This window comes from Phyllobates terribilis, unplaced genomic scaffold (genome assembly GCF_046119375.1).
Source record: "Phyllobates terribilis strain yellow unplaced genomic scaffold, ASM4611937v1 Scaffold_10__3_contigs__length_209671492, whole genome shotgun sequence".
Lineage (NCBI taxonomy): Eukaryota > Metazoa > Chordata > Amphibia > Anura > Dendrobatidae > Phyllobates > Phyllobates terribilis.
Window position 1 is genome coordinate 61,901,594 of NW_027362770.1, and position 19,856 is coordinate 61,921,449.

Below are 19,856 nucleotides of genomic sequence, written 5' to 3' on the forward strand. Positions count from 1 at the left end.
TGATGCTGCCACCACCATGCTTGACTGTAGGGATGGTATTCTTGGGGTCGTATGCAGTGCCATCCAGTCTCCAAACGTCACGTGTGTGGTTGGCACCAAAGATCTCGATTTTGGTCTCATCAGACCATAGAACCTTGAACCAGTCTGTCTCAGAGTCCTCCAAGTGATCATGAGCAAACTGTAGACGAGCCTTGACATGACGCTTTGAAAGTAAAGGTACCTTACGGGCTCGTCTGGAACGGAGACCATTGCGGTGGAGTACGTTACTTATGGTATTGACTGAAACCAATGTCCCCACTGCCATGAGATCTTCCCGGAGCTCCTTCCTTGTTGTCCTTGGGTTAGCCTTGACTCTTCGGACAAGCCTGGCCTCGGCACGGGAGGACACTTTCAAAGGCTGTCCTGGCCGTGGAAGGCTAACAGTAGTTCCATAAGCCTTCCACTTACGGATGATGCTCCCAACAGTGGAGACAGGTAGGCCCAACTCCTTGGAAAGAGTTTTGTACCCCTTGCCAGCCTTGTGACCCTCCACGATCTTGTCTCTGATGGCCTTGGAATGCTCCTTTGTCTTTCCCATGTTGACCATGTCTGAGTGCTGTTCACAAGTTTGGGGAGGGTCTTAAATAGTCAGAAAAGGCTGGCAAAAGAGATCTTTAATCCACACATGTGAAGCTCATTATTCTTGGTGCCTGAACTACTTCTTAATACTTTTGGGGGACCAAACAGAATTCTTGTGGTTTGAGGGGTTTAATAATAAATGACACTCTGAATTAACTTTTAACGTTTTAAAAAAACAAACAAAAAAAAAACAAAAACAAAATTTGCTGCAGTGCATTTCCCACTTCCAGGCTGATCTACAGTACAAATGTCACAATGCCAAGTTAATTCCGCATGTGTCATCCAGCTAAATCTGCAGGGGGTTGAATACTACTTGTAGGCACTGTATATACTGCTCAAAAAATAAAGGGAACACTTAAACAACAGAATATAACTCCAAGTAAATCAAACTTCTGTGAAATCAAATTGTCTACTTAGGAAGCAACACTGATTGACATTCATTTTCACATGCTGTTGTGCAAATGGAATAGGCAATATATGGAAATTATTGGCAATTATCAAGACACACTCAATAAAGGAGTGGTTCTGCAGGTGGGGACCACAGACCACATCTCAGTACCAATGCTTTCTGGCTCATGTTTGGGTCATTTTTGTATGTTGGTTGTGCTTTCACACTCATGGTAGCATGAAACAGACTCTACAACCCACAGAAGTTGCTCAGGTAGTGCAGCTCATTCAAGATGGCACATCAATGTGAGCTGTGGCAAGAAGGTTTGCTGTGTCTGTCAGAATAGTGTTCAAAGGCTGGAGGTGCTACCAGGAGACAGGCCAGTACACCAGGAGACGTGGAGAGGGCCGTAGGAGGGCAACAACCCAGCAGCAGGACCACTACCTCCACCTTTGTGCATGGAGGAACAGGAGGAGCACTGCCAGAGCCCTGCAAAATGACCTCCAGCAGGCCACAAATGTGCATGTGTCTGCACAAATGGTTAGAAACCGACTCCATGAGGGTGGTATGAGGGCCCAACATCCACAGATGGGAGTTGTGCTCACAGCCCAACACCATGCAGGATGCTTGGCATTTGCCACAGAACACCAAGATTTCTGTTAGTACAATAAACCTCATTTCAAGGCAGAAACATTACTGTGTCCAACAGTTATTACATATATCAAACTGAAATAGCTGTTGCAAAAACACCAATTTTTATAAAACATTAAGCTTAAGATTAATAGGGGTGCCCAAACTTTTTCATATAACTGTATATCAAAACTAGGCAGGCAGGCAGTGTATGTGGCAGACTGCAGTGTATAATACACCACAAGAAGCTCCATTCCAGTTCTGTCTGCTGTTTCTGTTACTGATATTTCTACAAATAGCTCCAGGTATCAGGAGCCAGGGATAATTTTTTTTTTATCTTAATCCTGATTATTTGGTTAAAAAGCAAACCAGAGAACACCGTTTTTCTCCTCCATTTTTTTTTTGCCACAGCAGAATACAGCCACATTCTTTCCATATTACAGTGATAAAAATTTCTAAAAATAGTGATAGAAATTTGTACTGAACGTGGAAAATATTGGCCTCCATTTAAATTTTGTTGCAGTTTGTCAGTGAATTATTGACACGAGGTCGCTGTGAAAAATAGTAACCTCCAGGCCAGCTATCACATATCACTGTGGTTCAAATCCAGCCATCTGTAGTGAACGTGGAAAATATTGTCCTCCATTTAAAATGGGCAAGGCGCGTGGCAAAAGACGGGGTAGTGAACGTACTGGTGATGATGGTACATGCAGAGGATGAGGCCGAGGCCGTAGGCAAGCTGAAATTGTGCCATAACAAACACCTACACCTTCTTGTTCGACCTTCCTGTCCCAATTATTAGGGGACTGCAGAACACCAGTATTGAACACAGAGCAGTGTGAAAAGGTTATTGGTTGGATAGCAGATAATGCTTCCAGTCACTTAGCCACCACCACCACCACCCTGTCTTCCACACGGTCAAGTCTCAGTAGCCGTGAGTCTGGACTGCATATTCCTCACTCTTATCCTCCTTCCTCCCACCATGCCCGGAGACAACTGATCCCACATTTGGACACTCCGAAGAGCTGTTCACTTTTCCATTTATAGATTCGAGCCTCTCTTGCCACTTGAATCGGGGCAAGAGGAGATCGCATGTAGCGATGCCCAAATATTTGAGCAGCCACGGTCACACAAAGGCGATGGTGGGAAACTGTAACAAGAGGTGGATGATGATGAGACACAATTGCCAGAAAGTCGGGAGGAGGACAATGGTGCGGATGTGAAAGATGAGGTGGTGGATGATGAAGTCACTCACCCAACCTGGCCAAGTGACATGCAGAGCGAGGACAGGAACACACAGGGGGAGTGAGGCATAGCACCACAACAGGCAAGAAAAAGCAGTGTGGTGGCCGCAGACAGAAGGCAGGCAACCGTTCCCTGTAACATAAACACGACGGACGTTGCCAATGCAACTGTTAGGTCTTCCCGAGTCTGGTTGTTTTTTAAAGACTCTGCCAATAACCCCTAAAAGACCATTTGCATCACCTGCCAGGCCAGCATCAGCAGGGGTAGCAAAAGTAGTAGTCTGACCACCACCAGCATGATCAGGCACATGGCAGCAAAGCACCCAACTAAGTGGGCTGAATCCCAGGGTCCAGCAACAGTGTCTGCGGGTGACACCACTGCTTGTTCCACTGTCCATGGCGCATGCCAAGATGCCTTCTGCTATGCACCTGTCGTTGAACACTCTCAACTAGCACCATCAGCAAGCACGTTCACGTCCTTGTCCCAATACAGCGCTCAGTTGTCCCTACCCCAGTCCTTGGAATGCAAGCGAAAATACGCAGCTAACGCCCCACAGGCTACACTACTAAATTCACACATTTTGCGAATGCTTGCGCTTTAAATTTTGCCTTTCAGGATCGTGGAGACGTAAACTTTTCACAATTTCATGGCGGCAGCCGTCCCTCGGTACTCGGTCCCCAGCCGCCACTATTTCTCCCGGTGTGCCGTCCCCGCATTACACGATCAAGTGTCCCACAACATTAGCCGTGCCCTCAACAACGCAGTTACTGGGAAAGTCCACCTAACCACAAACATGTGGACAAGTGCTTGTGGGCAGGGACTGTACTTCTCGCTGACGGCACACTGGGCTAACATTGTGTAAGCCGGGACCCAGTTGGACCTTGAGACGGAACACGTCCTCCCGACGCCGAGGATTGCAGACTCTGGGTCAATCAGGGTTGCCCCCACATTCTACAGCTCCTGCACCTACTCCTCCTCTTCAGCCTCCATCTCCAAAATGACCACATCAGTCACAAGCTGGAAGCACTGCAGCACTGCTTCGGCCAAGCGGCAACAGGCTGTGCTGAAGCTAATATGCCTAGGTGACAAACCACATAACGCTGAAGAGTTGTAGACAGCTCTGAAAAAGCAGGCAGATCTGTGGCTGATATTGGTGAACCTACAGCCAGGCATGGTCTTGTGTGACAATGGCCGGAACCTGGTGGCGGCTCTGAGGCGAGGCGATCTCACACATGTAACATGCCTGGCCCATGTGCTTAACCTCGTGGTTCAGCAGTTTCTCAAAACCTACCCAGATCTGTCAGATCTGCTTATCAAAGTACGCCGCCTGCGTGCCCATTTTAGAAAGTCAGCTACATCTTCCGCCGCTATTGCCGTGTTTCAGCAGCATTTGCAGCTTCAGGCTCACCGACTGGTGTGTGATGCCCCCACGCTTTGGAACTCTACATTGCAGATGTTGAGAAGGATTTGTGAGCAGAAGAGGGCAGTTGTTGACTACCTGCATCAACAAGGCTGTCGGTATTCAGGTCAGATTCCACACAAATCCTCAGGAGTGGACATGGATGTCAGACATCTGTATCATCCTCCAAAACTTTGAGGACTCCACCAACATGGTGAGTGGCGATGATGCCATAATTAGCGTCACCAATTAAAGAGGATGCATTGCAGGCGGAGCATGATGAGCTGGAGCAAGGAAACCTACAAGGTTATTTACACTCAGCCCAACCTCATCTCATCCCAACGTGGATTAAGTGACAATGAGGAAGAGGAGGAGGAGGAAGAACAGGAGCTAGTTTCCTGCACTATAAATGGTACTATCTGCACAACTGCCATACCATCTGTTCAGCGTGGATGGCCTGAGGATAGGGAGGAGGAGGAAGAGGAGGAGGAGAGCATGGTCAGTCATCCTCTTGGTGAGGATATGGAAGTCTTGCCTCTTTGCAGTCTGGCACACATGGCTGAGTTTATGTTATGCTGCCTTTCCCGTGACCCTCGCGTTGTCCAAATTTTGGGTGACAGTCATTACTGGTTGGTGACGCTTCTAGACCCACGCTACAGGGAGAACTTTATGTCTATTATTCCTTTGCAGGACAGGCCTAACAAAATGGGACAGTACAAGAATGCCCTTGTTGCGGAATTAGTGAAAAAATTCCCATCTGAAAACGCTGGCGGCAGAGATCACAGTTCGTTGGACAACCAAGGTGGACAGGCAAGAGAGCCACAAATGCAATCCAGCAGAGGCAGGGGAACACTGTCAAAGTTCTGGGACAGTTTTCTCAGACCCTCCCATCGCACAGGCCCTGAGGCGGAGGGTACTCTCAAAAGGAGTGCTAAGTTTTGGAAGATGGTGAGGGAGTACCTTGCCGACCGTACCAATGTCCTCCGTGGGTATCCAAGCTGGACACGTGGCATGAACTGGCTCTCTATGCCTTGGAGGTCCTGGCCAGCCATGCAGCTAGCGTTTTGTCAGAGCGGGTTTTTAGTGCCGCGGGTGGAATTATAACCGATAGGCGCATTCACCTGTCAACTGAAAATGCTGACAGGCTGACTCTTATAAAAATGAACAAGGGCTGGATTGGGCCAGACTTCTCAACACTACCGAATGATAGCAGCGTAACATAAACTCAAATACTGTGTCTTTTTTTGGGGAGGTCTAACTCTATTCCCATGCACCTCTGTCTTTACACCCAGACATGGGTATACGCTTCCTGATTTTGTCTATTTGCTCTAGTCCTTCTCCTTCTCCGCATCCTCCTCCACCACCATATCACCACCATATTTCCATATCAACATATCTACGTCTCTTGCAAGGGGCATTGGAGTTCCTCCAAATTTTTGACAGCCCTTGCAGTCACTGCTATACGCAATAACAGTAAAGAAGACCCACTCGTTAATAATGGGAACAACAAAGCATAGCAGGCTGATGGCTCTCTAACAATAGCGAGGGCCGACTGCTGGCCCTTTAAGAATAGTAAGGGCCGCCTGATGACCCTATAAAACTAGGTTTATGACTTTCCGAGTCCCTCCATCATAAATGAAACATGATGTGTCTGATGATGTGTCATTCACCACATGGCCAGATAAGGTTGTAAAATGGAAAATGACATTTCTTGGTTGGAAGCAATGCAAAAGTGCAAAAACGCATCAAAAATGCTACATGTGAACATATCCCAAGGTGTGGAGGAGCATTTTTGTTTTTTGGTTATTTATTTTGCCTTATATACAAGTCATTAACCTGGAAAGGATGTTCCTTAACATATTTCCCAGGAAAATCCATTTTGGTTTCTTTTTTGCATGTTTTATTGTGAGTCCGTAAAAGTGGCATAATACCTCTGACAACGTTGTTGACAGCAGTGACCTGGGAGTCAGAAATGCTTCCAGGGGTCTTCCCCATGCTGTTTCCATGTCATTTGAGCACCGTTCCCGATTTGGGCAATTTTTAGGCCCTCTGCAGACAAACGGGGAGAGGCACTGGAAAAATGCTCGAGTTTCCCATAGACTTACATTGGGCTCGTTACTCGGACCGAGCACTCGAGCATTCCAATGTGCTCGACCCGAACAATGAGTACCCGAGCATTTTAGTGCTCGCTCATCACTACTCATAATGGTTTGCAGGGGATCAAATACTTATTTCTCACTGCGAAATGCAAATACATTTATCTAATTTATACAATGTGATTTTTTTAATATTTTTTTTAGATATTCTATCCCTCAATGTTAAAATTAACCTACCCATAAAATTATAGACTGTTCATGTCTTTGTCAGTGGGCAAACTTACAAAAACAGCAAGGGATCAAATACTTATTTCCTTCACTGTATATACAGTATATACAGAGTATAAACAGCACCAGAAAAAATGAAATGGTAGGTGCAGGGCCTCCCAGACAATGATCAAGTTGTCATTCAGATACATACAAAAAAGACAAAAAAGAAAGGCAGGCAGCACTCCAATTGTGAAAAAAGATGAGGACTTTATTGGCCCATCAGATGTAACAATGTTTCGGCTGAAAACAGCCTTTTTGCTGCCTGCCTTTTTTTTCTTCAATACAAAAAGTGAAACTTGTATATTATACAGAGTCATTGCAAACAGAGTGATCTATTTTAAGTGTTTATTTCTGTTAATATTGATGATTATGGATTACAGCCAATGAAAACACAAGTCATTATCTCAGTAAATTAGAATACTTTATAACAACAGCTTGAAAACTGTTTTTAAAATCCGAAATGTTGGCCTACTGAAATGTATGTTCAGTAAATGCACTCAATTCTTGGTTGGGGCTGCTTTTGCATCAATTATTGCATCAACACGGTGTGGCATGGAGGCGATCAGCCTGGGGCACGGCTGAGGTGTTATTGAAGCCCAGGTTGGTTTGATAGCAGCCTTCAGCTTGTCTGCATTGTTGGGTCTGGTGTCTCTCATCTTCCTCTTGACAATACCCAATAGATTCTCTGTGGGGTTAAGGTCAGACGAGTTTGCTGGACAATCAAGCACAGTGATACCGTTGTTTTTAAACCAGCTATTGATACTTTTGGCAGTGTGGACAGGTGCTAAGTTCTGCTGGAGAATGAAATTTCCATCTCCAAAAAGCTTGTCGGCAGAGGGAAGCATGAAGTGGTCTAAAATTTCTTGGTAGACAGCTGCGCTGACTTTGATCTTGATAAAACACAGTGGACCTACACCAGCAGATGACATGGCTCCCTAAACCATCACTGATTGTGGAAACTTCACACTAGACCTCAAGCAACTTGGATTGTGTGCCTCTCCACTCTTCCTCCAGACTCTGGACTCTGGGACTTTGATTTCCAAAAGAAATGCAAAATTTACTTTCATCTGAAGACAACACATTGGACCACTGAGCAACAGTCCAGGTCTTTTTCTCCTTGGCCCAGGTAAGACGCTTCTGGCATTGTCTATTGGTCATGAGTGGCTTGACACAAGGAATGCAATACTTGTAGTCCATGTCCTGGATACGTCTGTGTGTGGTGGCTCTTGAAGCAATGACTCCAGCAGCAGTCCACTCCTTGTGAATCTCCCTCAACTTTTTGAATGGCCTTTTCTTAACAATCTTTTCAAGGCTGCGGTTATCCCGGTTGCTTGTGCACATTTTCCTACCACACTTTTTCCTTCCACTCAACTTTCCATTAATATGCTTGGATACAGCACTCTGTGAACAGCCAGCTTCTTTAGCAATGGCCTTTTGTGGCTTACCCTCCTTGTGGAGTCTGTCAATGACTGCCTTCTGGACATCTGTCAAGTCAGCAGTCTTCCCCATGATTGTGGAGCCTACTGAAACAGACTAAGGGACCTTTTTAAATGCTTAGGAAGCCTTTGCAGGTGTACAGGTGTTTTTTGTTAATTATTGTAATTTACCGAGATAATGACTTGTGTTTTCATTGGCTGTAAACCATAATCATCAATATTAACAGAAATAAACACTTGAAACGGATCACACTGTTTGTAATGACTCTATATAATATATGAGTTTCACTTTTTGAATTGAAGAACTGAAATAAATTTAATTTTTGAGGATATTCTAATTTTGTGAGGAGCACCTGTATTTCAGCCAAATATATGCTCCAAAAATCAGATTTGTGGGATCAATTTTCTTGTGCTATTCCTTGTAAGAAGTGAAAAAAAATGTAAGCCTTCTAATACCCTAACAAAATAAAATGATGTTTGAAAAATTATGCAGATGAAAAGTAGACATATGGGTTATATATTAATTATTTATTACAGAATGTCTAACTGGTTTAAAGATTGAAAGTTTGAAAATTGCAAATTCCAATATTTTCACAAATAAAGGCAAATCACATTGACCTAAATTTAACACAAACTTAAAGTGCAATGTGTCACAAGGAGCAGTGGATGTTGCAGAGTGAAAATTGTGTATATTTCATTGTAGTGTCCAATACGTCATGCCCACCTTGTGCTCCTGGAGACACGCACACCATAAATTAACAAGTAGGCTCTCCTCGCTACAATAATGCCAAACGTGAAGATGATTGCAGTTTAATCATACTGTGGGGTTTAGAAGAGAGGGGGCATTTATATTTAGGAATACATTTTTTATTGGCTCCCACAAAAAAAAAAATCTATGTGGCTTTTCCAGAGCCTTTGTGCTACCAGTAATGTAGAAAAAAAACTAAGATTTTGTCAATGGAAATATTTTGGAAAATAATGTATTTTTTACATTACTGCAAAATGAACTGGAGTATAAGCTGGTATGCATGCAACATGAAGAAGCTTGTCACACTGGCCAGTAAACAGACAAAACCTAAGACAGAAACAAAATAAATGTATACACTGCTATAAGTAAGTAAAAAGCAATAGTGCATATAAATAACATTGGGTACATAGTTTTTATTAACATAAGACTTTTGACCATTTCATATTCTACTTTTTGAGCATTGTATGTTTAAAAAAACATTTTTTTGCCATGTTTTTTATTTATTTTTTAACAGTGTTCATTGATGTAAAATAGTATAAAAGATTTATAGATCGGGTACTTCCAGATGCAGTGATACCAAATATGTGTACCAGTACTTCTCATTTTTTTACATACCAAGGTGTTTTTATTGACGTAACATTTTTCCGTGATCTTTTTTTCAGTTTTTTATTTTGTGGATGTTTTTTTAAAAATATTTTTACAATTCATTTTTTGAACTCATTTTAACCTTTTTTTTACTTAGTTCCTCTATGGTATTTCAACTTTTATTTTTCTGATCACTGGTCTATTGCACTGCTGCCATGGCTTTTGTCCCAGCTTAGACCACTGGAGCTGCCTATGCCTTGTACAGCGTGGTGACATCAGCAGAGTATGCCTCATTTTGTTAATTTTGCCTTGTCTTTACTGCCTGCAAAATTTTTATTAAGGTGGACAGCCCTTTTTTAAAATATGATAATAAAGGGATGAGTAGAGATGAGTGGATTAATTTATGGATGATCAACTTTGTGTCGACTTTCCTCAAATTTACAGTTTCCTGCAAATTTGAATACTTTGAGATTCGATAGGATCGCAAACTAAAAATAATACATGCCTTTTGCCATTTCATTCTCTGCTGAAGATTCAGAGCAGGCTAATGATATCTCTCTCTGTCTGTCTTCTACTCGCTCTTGTCCTCACTTTTCCTGTCTCCCTATCTCTCCCTCTCCCCATCTCTGCACCTCTCTCTGTCTCCTCTTCACCTCCCCTCTCCATCTCTCCCCCCCTCGCTCTATCGCTCTCTTTCCCTCCCTCTATGTGACATTGCTTATTATATGACGTAAAGATCATTTATTTACTTATATTGCTTTGTTTGGGCAAATATTGGTAAAACAAAGCTTTATACTCCTGACAAGTGAATCCAGTAACTCTATGTTGTATATTCTTTTACTTGCAGAAGATTAGCAACCTAATTTAGTCCAGTTCAGTTTTTACTATCATACCATTATACTACAATTATTCACAATCTTTTAAGATTATTCTTATACCTACAGCTTTCTAGTTGCAGTTTGCATGTCTGCCTGTCCATGGGATATTTGGTAAGGTCCATATTGCAAGCCACGGTTGTTGTAATTCTAAATGGAAAAACACATACTGTATAAGAGGTTAGGTGGAAAAAAGGCTCATGTCAAGTAGAATGTATATGTACACCAGAAATTCAGCATTAACACCTTAAAAAGTCACAAAATTTTTGTGCAACTCGACAGTTGTGCAAATATATTACAAATTTTGCAATTTACACGCCAGTCCCAGCTAGCTATGCCAATATGGCTGTTTCATGGGTGGGACAGGGCATGGTCATGTCCGCTGATCAAATTCATCATTAGTTTTGCCACTAAAGTTGCATAACTTACTGCAGCTGGCGTACATTTTTGGTAGGGGCACATGATGGGGATTTGACACCCCTGATTAATGAATCTTATCAGTGTACTCCAGTGAGTGCTGCACCAGTCTTGATGAATTGCCCCAAGAGAGTTTTAATTGCTGTATTATTTAGTTACAAATTTATAATAAAGCTAATCTAACAGGACATTTGTACTGCCTGAACAATGGGCAGTATCAATTAGACTCTTGCTGCTTTTCTTCAGCCTTTATGTTTTAATCAGAAATGCAGCAGCCACAGCAGAGAAAACGAGAAAACATACTTTGAAGAGTGGACTGGGGACCATGTCCTTGATTCATGAAAGTGTTTTCTCACATATCTGTCGAAAAACATTTTGATAAGTTGCAAATTTTTTGCGGAACTCAATGTTGCACAAAAATGTTGTTAATTTTTGTACTTTTATCACTGATGTGGGCACAGCTGAATAACAAGACATCTAGAGTGCTAGCAAGTATGTAAAAAACATATAATACACACAAAGGATGAGAAAGATACACACGTAAAAGCCAGCAATTCTAATATTGAGACCAACTAACGAACATCTAAAAAGAATTGTGCTGATAAAAAATAAGTAAATCAATAACAATGCAAATACAAGCTGTTGCTTAAGTATTATATACCTATATTATATATGTGCCAATTTCATCCAGCTACGCCCAAATGGGCACAGCTGGGATATCGCGCCACAGCTTGTCATGACAAGCTGTGGCATTTCTGATGCCAGTTATTTTAATCGAGTTTCAGACTAGAGTAAGGTTTGTGGCAAGGTGCACCAAGGCAGATGTCGCTTGTCAGATGTTCTTGACTCATTAATCAGGAGTAGAGATGGGTGAACCCATGACTGTTCGGGTCCAGCGGGTTTAGCTGAATTCCAAACTGTTAAGTAAAAGTTCGGTTTTCCGGTACCAGAACAGTACCCAAACTCGAACCCAGACTCCATTCATATGAATGGGGGACCCGAACATTCCTGTTTTCCCACGCTGTCATCTGTGTGACAGCGTGTGAAACACGGGCTCTGATCGGCAGTAACACTATTACTTCGGATGAGAGCGCTGTGGGATCACGCTGTCAGATGTCAGCATGATCCCTCAGCTGTGACTGTGATCTGGAGTAAAAAGCTTACCGCTGGTCACAGGTGTCGGCTAATAGTACTACAAGCCTCATCAGGCGACACCTGCTGTCATAATAAACAGCCAGCGCAGGCACTGCTGGTGAGACAAGTAGTCTCTCTTCAGCCAGCGCCTGTGCGCAAAGTAAAAAAAAAAAAGTAAACATTAGTAAATAAACATTAAAATAAAAAACACCATATACTCACCTACACTTACTCCCCAATGCCTTTGTCCCCTGTAAAAAATAAAAAAGACCATATACTCACTGTAATGCCTAATCCCTGATGCCTATGTCTCCTGTAATAAAGAAAAATTAATAAACCACCATATACTCACAAATCCGCCGTAATCCATATAATCCCGAGTGCCCCATGCAGATCTCATTAATAGAATAGCCACATCGGGAGATGTAACTATTTTATTCGGCAGCCGGCGATACACTGACAGGAGCATAGTGTATAGCGCTGAGCTGCCAGGAGTGAGGTCACCGGAGTTCAATCAGCGGATGGGCTCCAGAGATCTCACTTACTGCACAGATGCTGAGTGAGAAAATTCTCACACAGCATCTGTGCCGTAAGTGAGGTCAAAGGAGCTCATCAGCTGATTGAACTAGTTAGGTATATGGTGTGGCAAAGGACTGGAGGGGAGACATGTAGCACTAAGATTAATAGCTTCAGTAATTATACAAAGGAAAAAGGTTCCAGAACATGAGTGGGTTAATCGGCCATCTTAGTGCTAGGGTGATTAAACACCTGTAGAAAGGGAGGAACTCAGAGGATAAAATTACAGCCTTTCAGAGGATTTGGTGTGGGGAGGTCCTGGAGGTGAAAGCTCTGAGTTGTTTTGGTGATATGAAGGAAAGACAAACCTGGGATTGTTTGTTCATGAAGTGGGGGGTTACAGAAAATTAACCCGGGTGATGACATACAGGCCTTTTTAACCATTTTTGAAAGGGTCAGTGAAAGAGAGAAACTCCCGCCAGAGCAGTGGACGGAAGTCCTGGCACCATACTTAATGGGGGATCCACAAAAGGACTACTATGATTTGGCTTTACAGGACGCCAAAGAATATGAAAAATTGAAAACAGAAATTTTGGCGCACTTGGGGGTGACAATGTCTGTCAGGGACAATGGGTCCACCGCTGGGCATATCACCGTGACAAACCTCCTCGCTCACAAATGTTTGATCTGCTGCAACTCATCCAAAAGTGATTACAGTCGGAGTTCTCCACCCAGCGCAGACGGTCGAGCGAGTTGTAATAGATTGGTTTGTGCACTCCATTCCGAGCCCGATGCAGACTCGGGTTGCCCAGGGAGATCCCCAGAACATCGATGACTTGGTTGGACTGGTCGAAAGGTATCCGATTCCATACTGGGGGGGGCCGGAAGTTAAAAAGGGGGTGGGGTGTCCAAAGTCCAAGGGGGCGGCAGAGGTCATGCCAAGGCCCTCATCAGGGGATGTAATTTTCTTGAGATGTCATGATCCAGGTCATATAGCTGCCCATTGTCCCCTGACCACTGAGCAAATGGAGTGTAGCATGAGATGCCGGTGTTCGTTCTATGCATATCTAGCTTGCAGTGTGGACTGTCCACCCAGCAAGGGGCCCCAACCTTGTCCTGTCAAAGTGAATGGCCTGCAAATGACTGGACTACACTCCCTCTCCAATTGATCCCTGGGAAGAAGGTGGGTGTCTGCTGCATTCATGGGGATGCTAAAAACTATCCGGTGGCCAGAGTGGTCATTGAGACAACCCGAGGTACTGAGTCCCATGAGGTCGGCATGGTCCAGGATTTGTTGCACCCAATCATCATACTGTAGGCCGGGACTTTGTGTTGTTTTGGGACTTGTGGGGGAGGGGCAGAGACCTGGGTTGCTCGGGTAAGAAACAGGTTGGCCCTAAAAAAGACTTACCAAACCCAGAGTCTGACGAGTTTCCCTTCTGTGTAATGGAAAAAGAGAAGAAAATAGTATTCACTCACCCAACATAGAGACCTATCACTAAAAGAAGTGTTCAATAAGGTAACCATCATAAATGGCATAGCACAGGAGTCGGGGCCGACACCAGGCTTCCCTATTTTATGTTGAGTGGGGATTTGTTGTACAGAGTTAATAAAGTGAGGGAGGAGATGGTGGAGCAATTATTGGTTCCAGGTCCCTATAGACAAAGGGTGTTGGACAAGGGCCATTCATATGTGGACAAAACTCAACAACGGGTCATGCAGAGGTACTATTGAGCCAGATGTCACCGTGAAATCCTAAAATATTGCAAGTCCTGTCCCACCTGCCAGTTAACCGCTGCCACCTCTCTATTCCAAAATCTCCTCATACCGATATCCGGCAAGGCTGGGCAACAGGGAAACCAAGTTGAAACTCCATGTGGGCTGGACAGACCAGAAGGTGACACTAAGGGTGTCCCTGTGGCAAAGACACTGTCACCAGCCCAGAAACAACAGTGCCGAGAACTTCCTCAGAGTAACTTGGATCTGTTTTCGGAGTTATCAAGACGTACACAGATTGATGAACAATGAATTCTGATGAAACCACATGCGCAGGTGAACCAAAAGCCATATAGAATCCCCGAAGTCCGCCACAAGGTGATTTAGAAGGAAAGAGCTAAAAATTACGTGTATCCGATACCCCGCGTCTAACTCAGATTGAAACTGGGGTCAGACAGATACATCACCTCTCCGGACATAACGAAAGGTTACTGGCAAATCCTCTTCTCTGAAAGTGCCAAGGAGAAAATGACCTCTTTTACACCTGATGGTTGCTTCCAGTATACCAGAAGCCCATTGGGCCTGCAAAGAGACCCAGCTACCTTCCGGAGGGCCATAGACTGGATCTTAGCCCCTCACAAAAAGTATGCCACAGCTTACCTTGATGATATTGTGATATTCAGTCCGGATTGGGAAAGTCAACTGCAGAAGGTCCATCCAGGCCGTGCTGGATACGCTGAGGAAAGGGGGGTTTACCATAAACTCAAAGAAGTGTGCCATCGGGAAAAAGAAGGGAAAATAGCTAGGCTACATCGTTGGAAGAAGCAAAGTAAAGCCGCAAGTGAATAAGGTGGTCGCAGTCCAAAATTGGCCAAAACCGGTCTCCAAGGAACAACTTCAGGCATTTCTGGGAATGGTGGGATACAAATTTCGCCATGATAGCCACAACCCTGAGTGACCTTCTTAAAAGCACAAAGACGTCAATGGTCAAATGTCTCTTGAAACAGAGATGGCATTCCAAGAGTTGAAACTCAAGGCTACAGGACTTCATCTTTCATGTGAACACAGGCCTGGGAAGCTGCATAGTAACACAGATACAAGTTTAGACTCCGCTGCTTTGTGACTGAAGGTGCCAAAACCTGTGGCTTTGGGCAGAGGGGGGGGGGATATGTGGCAAAGTACTAAAGGGGAGATATGTAGCACTGAGATTAATAGCTGCAGTAATTATACATAGGAAAAAGGTTCCAGCCCACGAGTGAGTTAATCAGCCATCTTAGTGCTAGGGTGACTAAACACCTGTAGAAAGGGAGGAACTCAGAGGATAAAATCACAGCCAGCATTTCAAAGCATTTGGTGTGGGGAGAGCCTGGAGGTGAAAGCTCTAAGCTGTTTTGGTCATATGAAGGAAAGACTAACCTGGGATTGTTTGTTCCTGAAGCGGGGGGTTACCCGTAGCAACAAGGACTGTGCCATACGTTATGGTTACGTTTTGTTTTTCCTGTTAGGAAAGGAAGGTCGTGTTTGTTTTTGCTAACATTGCTTTAGTTTATGCAGTGCTCTTAATAAACTCAGCAGAAGATTTAAAGAGACAGTGTTCCTGTGTACCTCTATGTGCAACCAAGTGAGTCTGTGCAACCAAGTGAGTCTATCTGCCACAATGGATAGATAGATGTATTGATAGATAATAGATAGATATATGGATAGCTAAATATATAATAGATAGATGGATAGGTAGATATACAGATAAGTAGATTCATAATAGATAGATAGAAATGTGTAAGATATATAATCAGTGCTTTGAGTGTGTACCTTACTGTTAATGTAATTTATTAATAAATGATTGCATTTCTGAAAAAAATCGCGTTGGATTCCCTATAATTTTATTAACCAGCAGAAGTCCAATGTTTTTTGAGGGGGGGGGTTCCCCATTTTAATAACCAGTGAAGGCTAAGTATACAGCTATGAGATGATATTAATAGCCTGGGAAGCTCCATGGGTATTACCCTCTTGCCAGGCTATAAACATCTGCCCCAGTTGTCTCCTTTCCCTCTGCCTGTTAATAAAATTACGGGGGACCCCACACCATTTCTTTTAGAAATGTATTCATTTATTAATAAATTACATGAACAGTAAGGTACACACACAAAGCACTGATTATATATCTCACATATTTATCTATCTGTATATCTATTATCTATCTATCTGTAAATCTATCTATCCATATATCTATCTATCAATCTATTATCTATCTAACTATCCATATATCTATCTATATATCTATTATTTATTTATCCATCTATCTATTTATCCATATATCTATCTATCCATTTATTTATCTATCTATATATCTATAGGAAAAAGTCTCTCACTAGGGACGAAACATTGCCACCCTTGACATGATGGGTCAATAAAAGCACATTGAATTGGAATTCTTGGAGTGCTGCCTCTATTTTTCTTGGACTTATTACAAGGTTTGGTATTACCTGTGAGGCTTTGCACCCACCTGTATCTTTTTCCTATACTGCTAGTGCTGGACCTTTATTTTGTCATTTATCTATATATCTATCTATTTATCTATCTATCAATCCATATATCTATCTATCATCTATTGATCTATCCATATATCTATTTACCTATCTATATAATCTATCTATCTATATAGCTATCTATTATATATATATATTTATCTATTATTTATCTAGTATCTAATCTATCTATCCATATATCTATTTATCTGTTATCTATCTATTTTCTATCAGTCTATCTATCCATATATCTATCTGTATATCTATCAATATATCTATTAATTATCTGTCTATCTGTATATATATATACTGTATATATATATATCCATATATCTATTGGTGTTGAGTGAGCATGCTCGGCACTGCTCGGTACTCGCCTAAGCATCTCACTACTCGGGATGTTCGGGGTTACTCGGGCGGGAGCTTAGGTCTCCGCCCTGCATGTTTGGCGCTCTTTACAGAGCCAATGAACATGCATGGATTGCCAGCCAGTCACTGTAATGAGGCAGCCATGTTGGTTGTGGGCATTACAGTGACTGGCTGGCCGCACAGCATCACCTTGAGTATTTAAAACTGGGCGCCGCCATCTTGGACACAGTCGCTCCAGATCAGACGGTGTAGGGAGAGTGCTGCTGAGCTAGGGAGAGATTTATACTGCGAAATAGGTAGTGTAGGGTCTCTAAAGCCTGCAAAATCAAACAAACAGTCCTTCTCAGGACTAATATCCATCCCAGATATCAGGCAGGCAGGCAGGCAAGCTGTATAGGAGACGCAGTGGTTATACCAACAAACACTGCATTACTGTCCTGTGTGCTGCTTTTCAAATTGCTAGACTTAGCCCCAGGCCTCAGGGGCCTGGAAAAATCATTTTTTTTATCTAAATCCTCAATCAGACTATACAAATACTCGTCTTATTAACCTTTTGGTATCCCCCCCCCCAAAAAAAAAAAAAATTGAGTGTGTCTGTGAGTGTTCAGACACAAATATATCTGTTTAAAAGAGTCTGGTGTAGGCCAGATAACTAGAACTGTGGTTTTGCAGTTCCACAGTTCAAATCTCTATATCATCCACTTTTTTGCCTTTTTTCCATAAAAAAATCATTTTGAGTGTCTCGCTGACTGTTCAGACACAAATATATCTGTTTAAAAGATTCTGGTGTAGGCCAGATAACGAGAACTGTGGTTTTCCTCTTCCACGGTTCAAATCTGGGTGTAATACACCTTTTTGCATAAAAAAAAACATTTTGAGTGTCTCACTGACTGTTCAGACACAAATATATCTGTATAAAAGATTCTGGTGTAGGCCAGATAACTAGAACTGCGGTTTTGCGTTCCACGGTTCAAATCTCTGTATTATCCACTTTTTTGCCTTTTTTCCATAAAAAAAAACATTTTGAGAGTCTCGCTGACTGTTCAGACACAAATCTATCTGTTTAAAAGATTCTGGTGAAGGCCAGATAACTAGAACTGTAGTTTTACAGTTCCATGGTTCAAATCTCTGTATTATCTACTATTTTGCCTATTTTCCATAAAAAAAAACATTTTGAATGTCTCGCTGACTGTTCAGACACAAATATATCTGTTTAAAAGATTCTGGTGTAGGCCAGAGAAATAGAACTGTGGTTTTCCTCTTCCACGGTTCCAATCTCCTTTTTATTACCCTTTTGTCATTGATAGTGCGAGTGTAAGCTTTTTTATTTCATGTACAATGGGCAAGGCGCATGGCAAGGGACGTGGAACTGGACGTTCTGGTGATGGTGCGTGCAGCGGATGGGGCCGTGGCCAAGGTGAAAATGTGCCACAACCAACAGCCACATCTTCTCACTCCCAGTTCTTGACCAAATTACTAGGGAAGCACATAACAGCACCACTATTGCGAACTGATCAGTGTGCACAGGTTATTAATTGGATAGCAGATAATACTTCCACTCACCTGGGCACCACCACTTCCGGTCTGTCTTCCACACGGTCAAGTGTTAGTAGCCGTGAGTCTCGACTGCATACTCCTCCTCACCCTGATGCTCCTTCCTCCCACCATACCGAGTGTCGTTAGACAGCAACTGATCCCACAGTTGGACACTCTGAAGAGCTGTTCACTGGTCCCTTTCCAGATTTGTGCCCCTCGCCTGCTCCGCTTGAAGTGGTGGAAGAGGAGATCCCATGTAGCGATGGCCAAATATTTGAACAGCCACGGCCACAGGAAGGCAACGCTGGCAATTTGTCTCAAGAGGTGGACGATGACGAGAAACAATTGCCACGAAGTGAGGAGGAGGACCGTGGTGCGGAAGTGGAAGAAGAGGAGGTGGTGGATGATCTAGTAACTGACCTAACGTGGCAGGAGGACACGCAGAGCGAGGCCAGCAACACACAAAGGGAGGGAGGCAGTGTACCCCAACAGGCAGGAAGAAGCAGTGTGGTGGCCGCAGACATAAGGCGGACAACCGTTCCCCGTAACGCCAACACGAGGGACGTTGCCAGTACAACCGGTAGGTCTTCCAGAGTCTGGAATTTTTTTTAAAGACTCTGCTGATAACCCCAAAAAGGCCATTTGTACCACCTGCCATGCCAGCATCAGCAGGGGTGACAAAACTACCAGCCTGACCACCACCAGCATGATCAGGCATATGTCAGCAAAGCACCCGACTTTGTGGCACACGACCAGTGTCAGCGGGTGTCACCACTACTTATTCTGCTGTTGTGCGTGTAAGAGAACCCCCTGTTGTGCGTGCAAGGCAATCCTCTGTCCATACTGCATGCAAAGATGCCCCCTCCTCTCAGTCTTCACTTGTTATGGCAGTTTCTCAAGAAACAGCATCAACGTCCACGTCCACGTCCCACCGCAGCGTTCAATTGTCCATATCCCAGACCTTTGAACGAGAGCGCAAATTTTTAGCCAACGCCCCACAGACCACAGTCCTAAATTCGCACATTCACGACTGCTTGCGTTGAAAATGCTGCCTTTTAGGCTGGTGGAGACGGAATCCTTCCACAACCTTATGGCGGTGACCGTCCCCCAATACTCAGTCCCCAGCCGACACTATTTTGCCCGGTGTGCCATCCCCGCACTAGACAAGCATGTGTCCCAAAACATCAGCAGTGCCCTCAACAATGCAGTTACTGGGTTAGTCCACCTGACAACGGACATGTGGACAAGTGCTTGTGGCCAGGGATGGTACATCTCTCCAATGGCACACTGGGTAAACATAGTGGAAGCCGGGACCCAGTCGGACCTTGGGAAGGAACACATCCTCCCCACACT

General features: G+C 43.5%; 1 protein-coding gene across 1 annotated transcript in view; it reads right to left on the reverse strand.

Moving 5' to 3' along the window:
• GABRP (gamma-aminobutyric acid type A receptor subunit pi) overlaps positions 1–19,856 on the reverse strand; it is a 262,987-nt gene that overhangs the window by 144,261 nt on the left and 98,870 nt on the right. Inside the window, exon 4 of the mRNA XM_073649199.1 lies at positions 10,358–10,440. Coding sequence (XP_073505300.1) covers positions 10,358–10,440 — 83 coding nt within the window. The remainder of the gene's footprint in view (positions 1–10,357; positions 10,441–19,856) is intronic.